Here is an 18,979-nt window from a genome sequence, read left to right on the forward strand (position 1 = left end):
TCAACTCCTTCTTCTTCCAGTGGTGTCGTAGGGGCCAGTGTGTGAAACAGGGTGACGAGGGCCCGAGGCCTCAGCATGGCCAGTGGTCAGAGTGGTCATCCTGGTCTTCCTGCTCGCGAAGCTGCGAGAGTGGAGTCACCTATCGAGAGAGGCAGTGCAACAACCCCAGGTAGAGAAATACTCAATGAACAGACACGAACAAACTGATCGATACTATTGTCATGTCAGTGTGTTAAGTATGGCAAGGGAGCCAGGAGGCAAGAAGCTTAACTTCTAAAAAATGGAAGCAGCTATCCTTAAAGTAGAAGTTTAACTACATTTTGTAGTAACTGGCTGGTAGTTCAACTGCATCCATATGTACATAGTGATTCAAGTAGCTTAATTACTTTTTGCCATTTTTTGTGGAGTTAACTACTGAAACTACAAATAATTGTGGGCTATAAAAGGAAAAGAACCCGCCCCCTTTTTCTTTCATCCTGACCGCTGTGAAGACATGCTCAGGCAATGCATTCGTCAGGCAGCCACAACCACACACTTGACCTTTGTGTAGTGCATGTGCAAAACCTAAGGGCAGACACTGATCAATGCTCACACAGCTGTCAAAGTCATCATGGATGAAACCTCCTGGCTTTTTTGTGTTATATTTTGTTATAATTTCATATCACATGTACACTGTCAATTTGATATTTTTTCACAAAGTAGTCTGAAATACTTTTTCTAAGTAGCTTTAGTTAACCAAACGAGATTTCTCCCTTGGGTAGCTTTGCTGTAATTAACGTCTTCCAGTGTGAAGTAATTGATGGCTTGAAAAAGCCAAGCCTTCAAAGTAGCTTCCCCACCACTGTCTTCTTCTTAGTATAGTCTTATAATCTTGTTGCTTGTTTACTAAGAAATAGTCACAATGTGGAGCTCCAATTAAAACCACAAATTGTCAATTATGCATTTCTCTTGTGAGCTTTAGAGGTGCTAGTTATTGCTGCTGTAATTTTTTAACTTTGAGTAAAGCCAGGATAGCTGTTTACCCAATCTTCCAGTCTTTATCTTTAGCTAAGCTAACTGCCTCCTTGATCTAGCGTCATAGACATGAGGTTGGTATCAAACTTATAATCTAACACTTAGCAAGAAAGAAAATAAGATATCCCAAGATGTATATTTCTTGCATTTGAGTTTAGTAATTCTTGCGTCAAAAACAGCCACATTTTATGTACAATATACAGATGTACATTTTACAAAAAATGTAATAAGTAAACATTTTAAACTATGAAAAGATTTTCAAATTGAGCCATCAAAATGTGACCATTTACTATGTATTTTTTGCCTACTCAAGAAAAACCATTTAGGTCACATCACAAATAATCTTTTACCATTTCCTACTTTGCAGGATTCAATTCTATTAGTTTCTCTTCACTGGTGTTAAAATAGCTGTAGAAATGTGTCAAGTGTTGGTTTAGCAGGCAAATGTAAGCACACAGTTGTACACTGAAATGCGCAGGAAGTACCATAACTAGCATGTATGCAAACAGGCAAAAATGTATACACATACACAGCGATATGCTCAGAGGGTTAATGGAGAGACACTTTGGTACAGAGATGGTCTTTACTGTTTGTGACTGCTCGACTCAAGGCCACGAGCACATTAAGACACGTGATTAAAATAGTGAAGATCCCTCACATGGGTCTGTTGCTTCATCACTTATCTGCTCACTTAGTCCCTTGCTCATCAGTCACTCAGGATTATTTGCACTGCCAGTCAGTCGGGGGGCCCTGTCCTAAATGCCGGGGCCTCCTCTTTATCATGTCATGCCAAGATCCTGACAAGTGGTGGGCTAAATTAAACAGAGAGTGATGTGCAGAAAGACCAAGAGATGGGGGAGGATGGATAGTGGTGGAGGGACAGGAAGACAAGGACAGGCAAGGGGTGAGAGGCAGAGGAGAGAGAGAAAAGGCGGAGGGGTAGGGAGTAGATGAGATGACAGAGGAAGGATTAAAAAAAGCAAAAGATGAAATGTAGAGATATAAAGGGAGGGAATCTGAGAGTGAGAGAGAGAGGTAAGTGACAATGTGATTGGAGGGCTTACAGAAGGTGTAATTGTCCCATGGAAGGGATTTGAAGGAACATAGCCTCGAGTTATGCACCTGTGATTGGAGAAGCCTTCAAAAAGGCAAACCCACACACAGCCACATACATAGACGGAAGGATATTCACATATTAGTCATACCAAAATACAGTGAAATTCAGTGTTACTTGTAATATAAGACATTTTCACTCTTTAGATCGCACACACAAAAGGAAATCAGACTATTACAGTGAAATTCTGCAGTGAAACACAGAATATTAAAATAAGCAAGAACAAACGAAGAGCTTCATTTTCATCAACGTATGTGTTCCTCTCTGCAGACCTGCATATGGAGGGAAGTTCTGTGAGGGCTCATCCAGGTCGTACAAACTTTGTAACACTGAGGATTGTCCCCCCAACGCCATCGACTACAGAGCGCAACAGTGTGCTGAATTCAACAGCAAACAGTTCAGAGGCTGGTACTACACCTGGAGACCATACACTAGAGTGGATGGTGAGACAATCACTGAATTCATTTTCAAAATGACTCAAAAAAAAGAAGATGGGAAATGACAGAAGAGAAATTTTGTGGGGAGTTCTCACCAGCTAGTCACGTTATGAAACTAAAGAATGCATCTGTGGTTATTGTCTTTTCTTCCAGATCAAGATGTATGTAAGCTGTACTGCTTTGCTGAAGGTTATGATTTCTTCTTTGCCTTGGCCAGTAAAGTTAAGGATGGGACACTGTGCTCGCTGGACAGCTCTAACGTCTGTATTGATGGACTGTGTGAGGTAATACTTTAAAACAGGCAAACAGTGAGACAGTAACTTGGTTGTGTTGAAGAATGAGAAAGAGTGCGGAGTTAGCGCTGGATATTTTTTTGAAGATGATATCATGTGTGGGATCTCTGAGGCTGAGCTATAAATTTAGAGAACGGGTTTAGCAGTGGAAAACATCAATAGACACCCTTGTTGTGCTATTTCACAAGTACTTCAGATGTCATGAAAAGAAAATGCTGACCTGTCACCACAAAAGGGATAAATGATGGTTGCTTTCAACTGTTGTAATTTATGACATCGTATGATGTAAAGTTGCATTTTATGTTCATTATCTAGTTTTCCTAGTCAAAAGCAATGATGTTTTTCTCCCACAGAGAGTGGGCTGTGACCGTGTGTTGGGCTCCACAGCTGTGCCTGATGCTTGTGGTGTGTGTAAAGGAGACAACTCCACCTGCAAGATCTACAAAGGACAGTACAGCAAACAGCATTATACTAACCGTATGTCACAGTAATTGTCTATTGGATTTGATGATTTGTTTCTTTATATCAGATACTGAAACTGCTTTTCCCTATCATCCATACACAAGTCTATTTTGTGTAGTTTGAAATGCAGTTTTGTTTTTAGTTTTATTAGTTTCTTGCAACATTTCGTGCTCGTTGAAAATTTTTTCTTGTCTTTCTCAGAGTACTATGGGGTGGTAACCATCCCAGCAGGGGCCCGGACTATCCGTGTGATGGAGCTGAATACATCAAGTTCATACCTGGCTGTCAGGGACACCCACAGACGCTACTACTTGAATGGACACTGGACAGTGGACTGGCCAGGCCGACATCCCATCGCTGGAGCCATTTTTGAATACAAGAGACCCTATAACAGACCAGAGAGCCTCTTATCAACTGGCCCCACCAATGAAACACTGGTCATAGAGGTAAGGGATCAGTGGACACAAAAATTATGACTTTGACCAATGTTGTGTCTTATTTATGTGCAATTTGTTTTTTGTTTTTTTATATACTGTATAAAACCACCCACCCTTCTTTTGATTGTGACTTTCTTCTTTATATTGTAATCGGGTGCCTGCGTACAATTTTACTTCTTTTGTGCAATTTTCTTCTCATTATTCTTACTATATTCTTTTTCCCGTAGATACTGTTGCAGGGCTGGAACCCAGGGATACGTTGGGAATACACTCTGAAGAAATCTGATGAGAAGAAGAATCACATCAAACACAATTATACATGGGCCATCATACGCTCCCAGTGCTCAGCAACTTGTGCTGGAGGTATGTACAAATGTGACTGCCAAAAAATATTTTTCAGAAGTATTATCACATTACACTTTTGCTGCAAATTGAATTCAAAATGTGCTTTCCCAAACTGCAATGATAGATATATTCAAAGTGTAGTATAGTGCTTTTAATCTTCCCTGTGCAGTGACATGTTACTTGGTTTGTTCAAAACAGGCACTTTTTTGTGTTTTTGAACCTTGTCTAAGTCCATTGCATTGATGAAAAAGGACAGATCACCTCTTTTCAAGTAATCCGGGCCAGCCCACAGATTAAGAGGACAGTTTGTAGATCAATGGACAAGCATCTACAGCTCAGTCTGGCCTCTCTGATCTCTAATAAGGCTTTTAGCTGCAGGTTAAATGGAGAGAGGAGTATTCCCATCATTAGTGAGGGGACATTAGTAGCTCTTGTTTCAGACTGGTGGGACCTCTTCTTGTTCTACTGGAGACCTGCTATTACATGCACACACACACACACACACATACACACACACACACACACACACACACACACACAAACAGATATGCTAAAAGCAAGCAAGTACACACATGCATGGCTTTGACCGGTGGCATTTGTCCCTCCAAAGGCCTAGTATTAAACTAACACACACACACACACACACACACACACACACAGAGAAACACATGCAAAGACTGCTGTAAGGACATGAGCAGGGTCTGGCATGGTGACTTGTGGGCATAGGTCAGGAGATAAAAGTGTATATATATGTGTGTGTGTGTGTGTGTCTGTGTCTGTGTGCGTGTGTGTGTGCGCTCATGAATGTTTACTCATACACACTTCCCTTTGTGAGTGCTTGCATACGCATGTGTGTATTTGTGTGTGTGCACTTGTTTGGCTTCATGAGTGTGAACAAAGCCCCCAGTGTAGGGTTCCTGTTGATTGACCCTCCAGGTTAAAGTTCCCCACCCTGGTCTGTTGCAGTCCACCCTAACCACCTCCACCTCTTTGTGCCCTGATTGTAGGCCATGATGGGTTGGGGGTCGTTTGCTTTATTAAAGAGTGTGACTGACTAACTGACCTGTATGAGCTGAGATGTGCAGATTGACCTTGCCTTCAGCCAAATACCAACCCCAAGATCTGTGAACCTGGGATTCAAGTTTCACATAAATCAAAAAACGCTGTCAGATCTGCTTTTGTGTCAGAATTCACAAGCACAAAAGTCACAGAATTTAAGGAGGATTATTAGCCTCTGAGAAAGAAACGAATCACATGTAAAGAGGGATGTGTGGTGTAAAAGCATTCACAGTTAAATATTCATCAACATACAACATGTATATTACCACCTAGAAAGTATGTCGACCTTCAAGATCTTTAAAATTTGTGTCTTTTTTACATTCATGCCAATAATCTATAATGCCTCTCCATAACTGTTTAATCCAGCACAGTAAATATGAGCCTGTAGTTTTGTTTTACTGCTGATATTTTATAGTAGACAATTGGCGGCCAGGAATAGACTGTAACTCAAAATGAAAAAAATATTTTCTCCTTTTAAGATTATGTGCCTGAACTTATTGATTTTTATCCCACACAGGCCAGATGAATACCAAATCAGCATGCTACAAAGACTTGAGAGTGCAGGTGAACACATCCTACTGCAATCCCAGATCAAAACCAGCTACAGGATTGATGCCCTGCAACACTCAACCATGTCCTGCCAGGTCAGACCCAATGCTCTTTCATGTGTCATTGTTATGCATGCTAGTAATAGTAGTAATGGTTGGTGCACAAATCTCAATCATAATTTGTGGCTTCAAAACTCTGTGAATGACCTCATAAATATATCCACACTCTGTTTTTAACTGGATCTCAATCTGGACATCATTAAAACTATTTGAACTGTGCAGACATTTCCTCATATTTTCCTGATACATAGTTTTGGATGGAAAAAGACTGAATATTTGGTCCTTCTGGACTTCAGGATATGTCAGTTATTCAGTTGTTCAATTGACTTTCCCTGGAAGGGCCATAAAGTGTCCTGTTGGCTATGTGATAGCCAAAAACATTGTTGGCTGTAACAGCTCAACATTCTCTTCATGCATGTTCATGTTGGGAATGGGAGGACACAGATGATCAGTTTTAAGGGCCAGCAGCCAAATAGTTCATATACTTATAAAAGCTCACCATGATAGTGAAGAGATTATCTTGTGGACAACCTTTTTACTGTTCTCTCGATTTTGTCTCAATGTCCTTCTCTCTGTCTAATTTTTTCTGTGTCTCACACGTCACCATTTTGGGTGAAGTCTTTTGTTTTCCTACCTTCTGTCCCTTTCACCTTCCTTTACCCTCACTCCTCCCAACTGCCATGTGTTATTGGTCTACAACACCTACACATCTGTTCTGCATGCAGTGTCAAAAAGAGATGTTTATTGGTTGAGTCAACTCTTCCGAACTTCCCACACTATCTCCTCATAATAAAGTGAATGAAGGGTGTCAGGCAGCACTGGCTATATTCTCCACCCTTTTTCAGCCCAGTAAAGCACCTGTTCCACCATGACGACATTTTCCTATCTTGTAATGAACAATAACTTTTGGCCAAAACATGCGTGTGAGACGTGGGGAAGACAGGGGAAGTTCCACTGGATATTCTGTTGGTGTCTTCATCCAGTTCAGAATGATACATCATCAAATGTCAGGAAAAGTTAGCTTCTGTGTTTGTTTAATACAGCAGACCAAGGACTTGTAAATCTTTTCACATCTAGCGTCACTGTGGGACCCAAGCTCATAACAAAATGCTAGTTTCCTGGCCCTAACAAAATTCACCATGGACCTTTTAGTTCTAGATGTGTAGTTTAAGAAAGACTACTGTATAAAAGTTTATTTGGTGGGATGTGTTGGTTCAGTTCCTGACTCTGGTCATTCTCAGAACACATTGTCCCACAGTGGTGCACCAGAAAGAAGCTCAAGATTAATTTGTAGTTGTGAAGCAAAGTAGGAAACGATATCATAGGCACAGGTTCAGTTCCATGTTGCTGTGGCCAAGAAGGCTTTTCTCGATGTTGTAAAATGCCACTGCCGTCACTTAGAGTGGCACTAACACATTTTCTATGATGAATGACAGTACCAGACAGAGTGAGAGTGGGAGCGAGGCCCACTAATGATTCTATGGTTTCGGGGTGTGGTTCCATGGGATCTTGGCTCAGCTCAGTTGGTTCGGTCACTGTCTATACCCCTGACACACAAGGCCAGGGCAGAGGATCAAACATCAGTCAACATGCTCCGATGCTGCGGACATCATAGGGAGTGGTGCACCCACTGACAGTCAGGACATGTATGAACACACTTAAACACACGCACAGGGGAATGTCCCTCCCTTGTCTGTGCTGCTCTGGACATTGTCATGCAGGGTAAAATGCTGGCCAGAAAACAAATCAGAGATAGATGCTCTTGGGATAACATTTGTTTTAATGAGGGGGTAACTTGAGATTTAGCTGATGATAATAAGGTTTCATAAAAATGAGATTTAATAAAGCCAGATGTGCATGTATAGGGAATGGAAAGATATTTACACATTTACATATGAATTTACATTTCCAACAGGTTATTGGCCACATAACTTTTAAATACACAATACACATCACATCAGTACAGTGACCAATGGAAATGTGTCATTCCAACAGCTGTTGCTGAGGTATTACTTCCCCTGAGTGCATTTTCTGCAAGTGCAGTTATAATAATAATAATAATTTCTAAGATATCATGCAAATAGGATCTCTTGGGCCTACATACCTCCTGCAAAAGAAGGAGGTCACCAATGCAATGTAGTAAGAATACGTCATTGGTTATTTCTCTCATGGCCACCAGTTGTAACAGACAAGCTAAGTCTGATGTTGTGAGAGGCCGTCCCACAGTTTGGTATCATCCAAAATTCCTGTGGAATACATGGATAGGAAAAACGTAACCCCTACCCCCCTTTAGTTACTGTTGCTACGCCTGTCAAGCTTTCTTACACAGCCCATATGCATATTACAACAATAACTTTGGCAGATTTGCTACTCAAAATTCTTTGAAATTTTTTCAAACAATGGGATCTTGATTTCAGACAGAGGTAGACAAGAAGTGGAGTCCTATTTCTAACAATTCACTTTTGCTGATTTCGGTCTGACCCGTTTTAAAGCAAGAACCCTGTAAAAGGTTCTCAAATATGCACTTGAAGGCTATATACATCATACTGTGCAAAAGACTAAGGCTTAAGCTGGATGCCCAAAACTCTGCGTCCTCATGAGTAAAGAGCAGGGCAGAGTGGCTTACATTGTCCTGTATGCTGATAGTCGCATCCATTCGATACAGTAGGTCAATGCTACACAGGGGATGCACTACCTCAAAAAGGGTTTATAACGTAACCTGTAACTCCACAAAATAATGTAGTACGAAATACTCCTTTGCCTTTGGACGTAGTGCTGTGTAAGGTCACTAATGTCAGTGAGTTAGCCAGACATTGTAATATTTGCAACTTAGATTAGAGCAGATAATACACACTGTATTATTGTTTCATTGCACTTTTCGTCTTGCACTTTTCAACATCTAAAATCTTTACAGCCCCATGCAGCTTCATCGTGTGGAGAAATGCAAAGCTTCACAGGCCTGTTGTGCCTAGTTACAGTTGCTAAGCTATAAATGGACAATCAACGTTCGGGATAGGGGTTTAGCAAACACTCAATTATCCTACACTTTGTTTGAAATAATAAAAGGAATTACTCCTGTTAATAGTTTATCACTTCCTCTGTGCTTTTGTAGTTCACTGGCTTCAACGGACACAAAACAGTGTCAAAACAGCACAAAAAAACACAACACAAAAACACAAAACAGCATGCATTCAACACTACCCTTACTGATGGCATTTTTTATAGTGATTCCATAGTGATGTTTGTCGTGACCTCAACTACAAACCAAATTGATGCAATTCTTAATTGCATCACAACATGCAGAAAAGACGGCCACCATGCAAAAGTTTGAAAGTTTGGATAAATGCAGAGTACGTGTACAGCCTCTAGCAGGGCACTGCGCAGATCAAGCACCACCTTTACAGAGTGTAGCAGACGCCTTTCTCTCAAGGAATAACAAGAGCATTTATCTCGGGGTCTTTGACAGCTGCTGTTTAGGCGTCAATTCCTCCGTGTGTCTATTCTCAGTATTCCCATGTACACTATTAGTAATGGTCTGAAATATCAGCCAAATTCTTGCAAATGAAGTGGACACTGCTGACAAGTTGTGTCTTGATTTTTGAGCAGAGGAGGGTTTTGCTGAGACACTGACCTCATCTCAGTCAGTGTTGCATGTGTTGAAAGTCCAAACGTAACTTTGTCCCTCGCGTGTAAAACAGTTTTGTTATGTTGTGGCCAAGCCAAGCCACTTAAAATGTTTTAAGTCTGAACTTCTGTTATGCGATGTCAGAAGGCCATGCCAGAGACAGGCACAATAAGGCCTTATTTCACCTTCTTCCTGGAAATTAGTGCCTCTAATGTAGGCCACTTTCTATAGAGTGAGGATGTTTACTGGACTCCTGAAATCATGTGACCGTTATGTAATGTTTAGGAATAAAATAAATAGAGAGGAACAAGGGAGCAATGCAGATAGACAAAGCAACGCAAAGAACTTTCAACAGTTGTTAGCTGTGGTGTCAGAAATATGAGATTCTGTGGTTTAGTTACTGCTGTATTTACAACATAGTTTTTGTCTATGCACATAGCTATACATAATGTTACGTGCACAGTATACAGGCAGGAATGATGTATGATGCTGGTGTTGTTGACATCATGTCAGCTGCTGGCACACACACACACACACACACACACACACACACACAGAAAAAAAGACATGGCATGGCAGGAGAGAACAGTGTCTAGTTACTCAAGTTTACTCCCACCCAAACTTTCTCACCCTCTCATCAAGACAGCTTTACAGTAAGTGTCCCTACTGCGCCCCACCCCAAAATCAGTTCAGTCAAAAGTCTAAGATCACAACAATCTCTTAGCTCTAATGCAGACATTTGTCCATCTCTATTTTTCTCAGTACTATTCTTTGGTATCTCCCCTCTTGCTTAATGAAGTCATCCCTCTGTTAATCTCTGTTCCACTGGTGGTGTCCCAACACCTGCTAAAAAAAACCTCCTGCTGCAAAAGGATTTTCTCAGAGATCCAGTATTTACAGGGCACCAATATTATGTAATCAGCACTGAAATCATGGAATCCCAGTTACGTTAGCATTTATCTCATGTTTTATAGTAACCAACAGCTGTTCAAAAGGGGAATTTTCCTCTGCATAGAATTGTCACCACATGAATATTTCCCTCTTGCTCAGCTTGTGTACGTCTCCATTTTGGAGCAGGTATCCTAGGAAAATTCTGCATGATGACCACAGAGCTGTCTCATGTTCACTGACATAAAGTAGTGATCGTGTTGACAGAAAATATATATATAAATTTGTCAGAACAAGCGGTCATGTCCTCCAGGGCTTTTTTAGTCAGACATTTTAAATAATAATGGCATGTTTGCGGTTCATTGTGTCATCTTGTGTAGTAATTTGTTGTGTGTTGTGTGATGTAGTCATTGCTGCTTTGTTTTCACTGTCACATTCAAGAAGAACTGGTACTGTGAGCAGAGCATACCAGTGCCAGCATTACAGATGATTCCCACCCAGGCTAATAATGTCTGCACTCAGAGAGTTCTGAGGCACTTTGGGTAAAAGAGTCTACAAAATGTTATGCTAGGATGGCTGCTGTTGTACTCCACCTAAAGGATACATTATTAACTATAGGCTTGTACTGGGGTAATTACTGTTAACGAGGATTTTACACAAACATTTTAGCTACTTCTTAATGTAGAATTAAAGCTCAGTAAAGAAAACAGCTTCACCACTTACATAAGATGACATAAGTGCTTTAAAATGTTACTTTATGTTAATATACTAGCTCAAACAATGGCCAAAAACTCTCACTGCAAGGTCCAGCTTGTGTGTCGTTTCTGAGGACTTCAACCACATCTTGTAGTCTTCCTCTGCAGATAGAGTTGCTTGGTTGTCATGTGGATGGGTCAGTTGTTTTCACTACATGATAACAATGTTTTTTTTTTAATGCAATAATAACATTAACAATAGCACTCTGGTGCTAGCAAGGCTGGTAAGATTCAGGACGGATTAGCAAGATTTTTTCGGAAATTCAATGCTCATCAAGCAAACATTAGTTAAATCCAAAATATGAAGACGCTAATCTTACTCTGGAGTTCACTGCCAACTAAAGTTGGTCAGTAAAAAGTTTGGCTGTTTGGGAAGGGTTTAACTTTTTCACTCACTTAACAGAAACCAATGAGAAACATGCATGAAAAGAAACATGCTCTTGAATAAAATGTAACTTGTCTCTTTGTTTCCCCTGTATTTCTGTTTGCTAAATATGCTATCAATTTACTCATCGACGGGGTGCATGAAATATATTCAGCCTTCCAAAGGGGTCATGGGTCGCCACTAGGTTTCAGTAAATTAAGTAAAGGCATTGTGATCTCCTGTAAGAATCAATTACAGCACTGGCAAAAATTCAAAATGAATATTTCACTATAAAAATGTCATATAGAGAGCTTCAATAGTTTATTTAATGCACTGATGCAAATGCAAAATGTCAGGTTTGCATTGAAACAAGGCTCACTGAATGGTTTCAGCTATGTTTGTCATGTATACCTTCATAGAAATCAGATAACACAAATGGACATATTAAAACATTTGTATATGTATGTGAACCGAATTCATGTACTGTATTATGTTTCTTTGCCACGCTTACAGTGGAAAATTGAATTATGGTCCTATTGGTAAATGGATCCTAGTGGAGAAGGGGACGTAAACATTACAGGAGAGAAGAAGGGAGACTGTACATCAAGTAGGATGTCAGGAAACTCCTGCTCACTGTGAGTTTATACCAACAAGCCAAACAATTCAAGCTTTATCTAGACATTTACAGTGTTTGATCACACTGTCATTATCCGGTAGCCAGAGACAGTGACTCTTTCATTTCCACAGTTTTCAGCCAGTACTTAACTGCTTACTCATCTCTCAGGATGCTGTAGGTATAGCAGATGCTTCAATTTCCCATGGGGCAAGACTGCTTTCTGTTCCCTTGACCCCTCTTTCTTGCCCTTCGTGTGTAAGCCATAAGGTCAGTTTCTGTCTGTCTCACTGTCTGTCTCTGTCTCCCTCTCACACACAGAGGCATAGGTTAAACCTTTGAGGTCAGTCTGTGGGACCTTTCTGTCCCTACATACACACACACTGCGCAGAGGAACAGCAGGCCTGGTTGCCAGACCTCCACTGCAGTGTCCATTACCTGGGTGGCTTCAGGCTCAGCTGTAAACATAACCCTAACGGCCTGGACACTTTGATGTGACGTCTTTTTTCTCTGTGACCTGTCCAACCCTGTCCTGCCACACATACACACACACTCTTATACCACCAAGCAGCCAGCCAAGGATAGCTGTCATTCAATCTAACTTGTGCTCTGGTTGCAGCACTTCCAATCTCTCAGCAGGGATTTGTGGGGCTCTGGCTTTATGACAAACATACACACTGTCTGTCTCACTGTCTGTATCTTTTAAAAGTCACTTATAAATACGTTCAAATTCACATTCTCCCTCTCTCATGTACACAACCAACACAGCTACTCCCCTGCTCTATCGTCCTTATCACAAATGTTGATGCTCCTCTCTGATATTTCTTTCCACTTTGTTTTCTTTTCTGTATTCCTTTCTCTCTCACACTCTACCACTTACAAAGTTACGCAAACCTTCCCCTATCAGCATTTACTCACTAATGGATTTGTGTGTTTACACTGAGTTGAGGAAGCAGTGATAATAGTGGCTGTAAAGTAATCTCACAACTGTTTACTCTCACCTCTTGGGCCTATTTCCTTCATTATCTACAGCTAGCACTGCTTAAGCACGTGTGTGTGTGTTTTTGTCTAATTTACATGTTTTGTATTCAAGAATATGCAACAAATTTTGAGTGTTTCGATAAATGATATATTTATGTGAAGGTCTTTGGGAACTGCTAATTAAATAAGTGTTAGACTACCTATGAATTTGGAAAATGCAATTTAGATTCACCTCTGAATTAGTTGAAACTTCCCAAGCTGTGAATAAACTGTAAAAAAAAGTAAAAAGTAAAAAGTAATAACACCACATTATTACGTCCACTATCGATTGTGAGTAAGTTAGAGGGACAAGACATATTTTGAATTGATTATGCAACAATGATGCTGATGAATGCATTACTTTCTTAGTTATGACGTTAAATGGTCAATAAATTATAACTCTTCAAAAATAATAATTGCCAGTCAGTCAAATGATGTGATGTTATTGTTATTTTTGTATGCAGGGATTTATTGCATTACTTTCTTAAAGCAGTAAGCAGAGCCTTTTATCGTCATTATGACAATAAGCTTCTCTCCATGAATTCTTCCTCTGTGGGGTCAAGCCCCATCAACCTCACTAACCATGCACAGGTTCAGACTACAAAATTCAAATACAAACATTAAAAGCAGCATAGTTTTCATGTTACGGCAGAAAACTACACAGTAATAACATTAGGTAATCTATCACTTTCCTATTGATTAAAATCTAAAACATCGAGGCTGCATTTCCATGCTTTTACACTGTAATTACAGTTATTTGCAGCAGTGTGTTAAATTTCATATGAAAGGTTCATAACATACATATAATATAGATATAGTGTTGCAATGTTTGGGTTTTCTATCCTACATTATTAGGGTACTATTTCATAGTCTAAACAACCCAAACTGGTTTCAGTTGTACCTTTGTAAAATGCCTGACGTATTACAGAACCTTTTGTTGAACTAAACTGAAACATATTGTCCTATTACATGTACATATGTTTCTTTTTTTTCACCAAGCATCTGGACACGTTTTTCAAAGTGCATGGGTTTCTTACAGTGTGTGGGCCCTCTTTGCACATAAACTGTGAGCTGAGACAAAACATGTGCTGGAGCGACCAAAACATGCATTCTAGACTAGACTGGCTGTCTGTGGTCATCAGTCCATCTCTGCAGGTCATACTATTCTGAGGGCTTGCACGTATTTCATTTTGCTGTGTCTGCACCCAGCGAGTTGGACTGAGCAGGCATTACATCATGGAAAAAGGTTTCCGATGCCCGCTCACATTTAGAGCATGATATCATTCTGTCTCGCAGTGCGGACGTACACTAATATAAGCAGAGAAACACTCACACACTGACATATACACGTGAAAGTACAAACACACGCAGCCATAAACACTGGTCAGAGGTTATTTAATGCCCCTGCTGAGCATCTAGACAGCGTCATTTAGACCACAGAGGCTATCTGACACTCTGTCCACAGGATATCTGAACCCGTGTGCTTCTGTCCAGAGGGTATGATGCTTACTCATCTTCCAACAACACTTACTGATAGCACGCACGGCAAAGATCACAAGGTGGTCTATAATTTGATATGGCATCAATCAGTATATTATGTCAATGACCATTCCAGTGAGGTCACTAAGGTGATAAATCCGTGGTACAAGGAAACGCCTTTCAGTATTTATCAAAGCTCTAATGTGTCACTTTAATTGGCTACTACATTATAACCTTTCGCACACTGTAGGTCAGATGACTATATTTTACTTTTCTGTGCAAAAACTGATATCTGATATGCAACTAAGTGGTGCTAGAGAGCCAGAATAAAACTTCATATGATATCATACTGTGGCAAGTTGTTAAATGTTCTTAGATAATAAATCCATGATATCAGCTAACCACTACAAGCTTGTATGTTACATCATAGAAATCCTGTTCATTTTTAGTGCTGAAATATTTTTGGTGTTATTCAAATTAAGAAATACATACAAGATATATATATATATATATATATATATATATATAATACAAGATATATTGAATTTCTTCTTTCTCGTAGCCAACACTGTAAGCATAATGTGTCCAAATATGTCTTAGCTAAAGTTGTTGTGACTTTAGTTAATCTACTGTTTGCTTGACTCTAATGACTCCTTGAGGATTTAGCTCCTATTTCTGCGCCAAAGGCTAATAAATATCATGTCAGTGTGTCAGCATGTGTTACATGTATGTGTTGATCACTCGGTTAAATGTTTAAAGTAAACAGCTGAATAGAAATTTTCATCTCTACATTCATCTCATCTTCCTTCAAATAATCCTTTGATGATACTACAATGTGTATCTTCCCCCTGACAAGCCGTGACATATGTGTGACCAGATGTAATTTCTCCATCCATATTTATTTAGATTCATCAGTGCATTCATAGAGCTATACTCTAATCATCCTCCTTATACAACATTCCAAGCAAGTGATGCACCAAATTACTACAAATAAAGTTTAGACTGTTAATATATACAACTCTGTGCGCTGACAGCAACATTTTCGGGGCTGTTTGGGGTAGATCTTCGGAGGCTGGGTGGGTACATTAGGGTGAAGTTAGGGAGAGGATGACAGAGTGTGGGATGAGGGATTGAGCTGCCTGCACCTTGAGTTTGGGGTCATTTGGGATGGATGCAATGAAGCTTTTAGGAATAGAGAAGGGATAGGAGAATCAGGGATTAGGCGACTTAAGGCATAAGATTTCTTGGGGTGCAGTTTCAAGAAAAAAAAAATGCACTAAAAGTAATATAAACTCTACTGTCCTAAAAAGAGCACTCAGCAGGGTCAGAGGATTATGTGTCTCAGATGCATTAATATAAAGGGTGCTTAATATACACAGTATCTTGAAGCAGGCAAGTTCTTCTAGTTGCCAACATGTTTGTTAGGAGTATACAGCAAAAATGGAGGCAATTATTAAAAAAATATGTGATGATGTTTGGTTTTAGCAGTGATAAGGGCTAAGTTTAGGCAAGGCGGGGGGTAGGGGTTAAATTGTGCAGTGGGGTTTAAATTACAGCCTGGTGTTTCGTCTGTTCTGACTTGCTCTGAAGCCAGTCAGCCATGAACAGGCGTCGAAACCCGATAAAGTTAGGGCTGCAACACTCCACCATGTCTGATGCCAGTGTTATATGAAGACATATATGAAGGTGTTTGGAATAATGTTGAATAAGTCTAGTAATAAGCTATAATAGGCATAATAAGCTATTGTTAGACGTACAGTATGTTTTGGGGTTTATTGTCATCTCTATTTTGAAACATCTGAAGAAGAATAAGCTGCAGAGAGTACTGCAGCGCCACTGGAGAAGAGAAATTGCTTAATTGTCGTGTCATTGGCAAATTCCCGCAGGTCTGTCTGAATAAGTGATTGAAGAGCTGTGCAAGTTGACTCAGCGGCCTTGTGTGTGTTGTCCCAGCTGGTCTGTAGGAGAGTGGGGGGTGTGCAGCCGGAGCTGTGGAGGAGGAGAGCAGACGCGGCAGGTCCAGTGTGTCCAGAGAACCAGCCAGGCCAACGTAGACACCCTGGCTGACTCTCGCTGTGCCCAGCCCACCCCAGCCAGGAGGCAAGCCTGCAACACACAGAGCTGTCCACCAGTGTGGACCTCTGGGCCATGGTCACAGGTGAGCATGTGTGAAAGTACAAGGATGGGATTTTTCAGTGTGCTTACACTGATGTATACAGGGCATACTGCTGAAGTAGTACAAAATAAAGTGCACCCCAAAACACACTCTAAAAAAGAGTTTGAAGCTTCACGCTTGCTCTACACACTGTGTTGCTAAGTGAACCTTGATGGCTTCACCACATTTTATGACAGTGATCTCAGTGGCTTTAAACTGTGAATGTGCCCACTGAAACCTCTCATGTTCTCGGTCCAGTTCCTATACATAATGTGTGGCGACTCATTTCACTATTAAAGTCCCATTTAACTCCAAATGTTCCTAACTACCTGCCACAGGTGGTGTCCAGTGTACTTCCTCTGTGGCACAGGGCAGTGCGTCACAGCCCCCTGTTTCTTGGATGAAGTGAAACAGTTTCAGAAGTTAGATTTAGGCTGCGCCATGAGATGTGTGCATGGGATCAGAATGAATATTGCGGGAATTACAGGCCTACCTCAAAGGAATTATTAAGGAAGTAAAAAACAATAAGTCACTGTGTGGTGAATGTGAATATATGGAAGACTGTGCATAGCTGGCTTGTTAAGATCTTTGGCCTGAGACATGTATTTCTATGTTCAAGTCATGTAATAGCTCCATTAGGTGAAACCTTCAATTCATTTTGACAAATCCTCACTTTGAGTGAAGAGAAAGTGGAAAGGCTGCCTCTAAAATGATGAGTGTACTACAAATATACTTAAAAATGGTTCTCATTTAGCCAGTATTCATTTTCAATACTGTTGTGTACTGTACTGCAATGAGGCCTGGATGTGATTCTCAGGAAAGCAAATGTGTGAATGGTTGAGGAGTCATATAATGGTCCAGTACAAATTTCATTTATCTATGAAATTTGATTTCTGCCTCAGTTAGCATGTTCCTTCCTGACATTTTTGGAATTAACTGTTGTTAATAATGCTGTCATAATCAGATCTTCCAGTCATAAAGAGAACAGTAAAGCTCTAATAATTTACAGGAATAAAGTATCATCATTACCATCTCTCGTGTCTTACTTGGCAGTGTTCTCGCAAGTGTGGCAACGGCTTGAGGAAGAGGACAGTGGTGTGTGCGAGCACCAACCCAGGTGCCCAAACACACACTCTGCCAGACAGTGTGTGTGCAGGCTTGCCGAAACCTGCCAGTCAAGAAGCCTGCTTCATTAAACGCTGCCAGAAACAGCGAAAAGTCCAGTGGTTTGTCTCCACGTGGCAAGAGGTAATTCTATACAGCAGTTATAAAGACTGATGCAAAAATATGTTATTAAAAAGAACGAAGCAGTAGTTGTGCAGTGTAAAATTGTTGTACAATTATTTTGTTAGCAAATGTAAAAAGCTCTCTTTCTCAATTTTTTTTTTCTCTTCCGTTTTCAGTGTTCAGCAACATGTGGTCGTGGCTATCAGGCACGGTTCATCAAATGTGCAGAGAAGGTCTGTATTGTATGTGCTGTGTTTACGCAAATATAGCACAGTGTTGATTCCATATTATTAAATTAGCAACTTTAAGATTACCTGTGACAATTCGCTGCTTCAAATTCTCAATTTGCCATAATTTCGGTTTTCAATTTTTTTGCATACATTAAGTAGATACAGTGCTATAGATTGTATTGTGAAGAATGGCTTTCTCGAGGGTGTCATGTTATACAATGGTATCTTGAAGCTTACATTATTTTCTGTTTTCACAATAAAGGATACTGCAGGAAAATACAGAGAGCTTGCTGCAAAGAAGTGCCACCATGTTCCCAAGCCCACAGTGGAGCTCCAGAGACCCTGCATCCTGGCTGACTGCCCTGTCCGCACCACCCCACCAGTCCACCGATGGAGCACGCATCATCGCACCTATCCACCACAGCCCCTCCCTCAACCTCCACCTCGACCAGAATGGCATTCATCTCCTTGGTCTCAGGTAGGTTAACTTAGAGTAGGTTTACATAGCTGAACCATGCAAGGATAACTGTCTTGCATTTTGTGTCTGCAGAGTTTCAGCACTGCTTACAGTTACTTTGTAAACTCGGTGATTGACAAGGGAGAGGGCATTTAATGTGTTATATGTGGTGCCTGGCATTCACAGTTTTCATCAACAGGGCCTTGTTTGTTTGTTCTCTATAGTGCACAGTAACATGTGGAGGCGGAGTGCAGGCCAGGACAGTCCAATGTCTGGCTCAGGGGAAGGCCTCTCCTGGCTGCGCACTGCATCTTAAACCTTCAATGTCCCAGGCCTGCAACACAAACTTCTGCCCACAACCTGAGAAGAAAGGTAGCAAAGCTTTTACAAACTAAAA

The 18,979-nt window shown here is 40.6% G+C and overlaps 1 protein-coding gene and 1 long non-coding RNA gene across 6 annotated transcripts in view; one reads left to right on the plus strand and one right to left on the minus strand.

Moving 5' to 3' along the window:
• Positions 1-18,979, plus strand: part of LOC139613953 (A disintegrin and metalloproteinase with thrombospondin motifs 16) — a 56,634-nt gene that overhangs the window by 33,427 nt on the left and 4,228 nt on the right. For all 5 annotated transcript variants that reach the window (XM_071471008.1, XM_071471010.1, XM_071471011.1 and 2 more), the window contains 12 exons: positions 21-169; positions 2,399-2,571; positions 2,719-2,849; positions 3,212-3,335; positions 3,522-3,766; positions 3,985-4,120; positions 5,679-5,805; positions 16,467-16,671; positions 17,722-17,916; positions 18,072-18,128; positions 18,388-18,603; positions 18,807-18,954. In XM_071471008.1, the coding sequence (XP_071327109.1) occupies positions 21-169; positions 2,399-2,571; positions 2,719-2,849; positions 3,212-3,335; positions 3,522-3,766; positions 3,985-4,120; positions 5,679-5,805; positions 16,467-16,671; positions 17,722-17,916; positions 18,072-18,128; positions 18,388-18,603; positions 18,807-18,954 (1,906 nt within the window). The remainder of the gene's footprint in view (positions 1-20; positions 170-2,398; positions 2,572-2,718; positions 2,850-3,211; positions 3,336-3,521; positions 3,767-3,984; positions 4,121-5,678; positions 5,806-16,466; positions 16,672-17,721; positions 17,917-18,071; positions 18,129-18,387; positions 18,604-18,806; positions 18,955-18,979) is intronic.
• The window catches only part of LOC139613958 (uncharacterized), a 25,009-nt gene continuing 6,030 nt past the window's right edge, over positions 1-18,979 (minus strand). Inside the window, exons 2-4 of the long non-coding RNA XR_011686857.1 lie at positions 3,966-4,039; positions 3,599-3,705; positions 1-139 (exon numbers count right to left, since the gene is read on the minus strand). This is a non-coding gene — a long non-coding RNA (uncharacterized lncRNA). The remainder of the gene's footprint in view (positions 140-3,598; positions 3,706-3,965; positions 4,040-18,979) is intronic.

The sequence above is a fragment of the Trachinotus anak genome, unplaced genomic scaffold (genome assembly GCF_046630095.1).
Source record: "Trachinotus anak isolate AG129_WGS33_773 ecotype Australia unplaced genomic scaffold, CSIRO_AGI_Tana_v1 ptg000032l, whole genome shotgun sequence".
In the NCBI taxonomy this organism is placed as follows: Eukaryota; Metazoa; Chordata; class Actinopteri; order Carangiformes; family Carangidae; genus Trachinotus; species Trachinotus anak.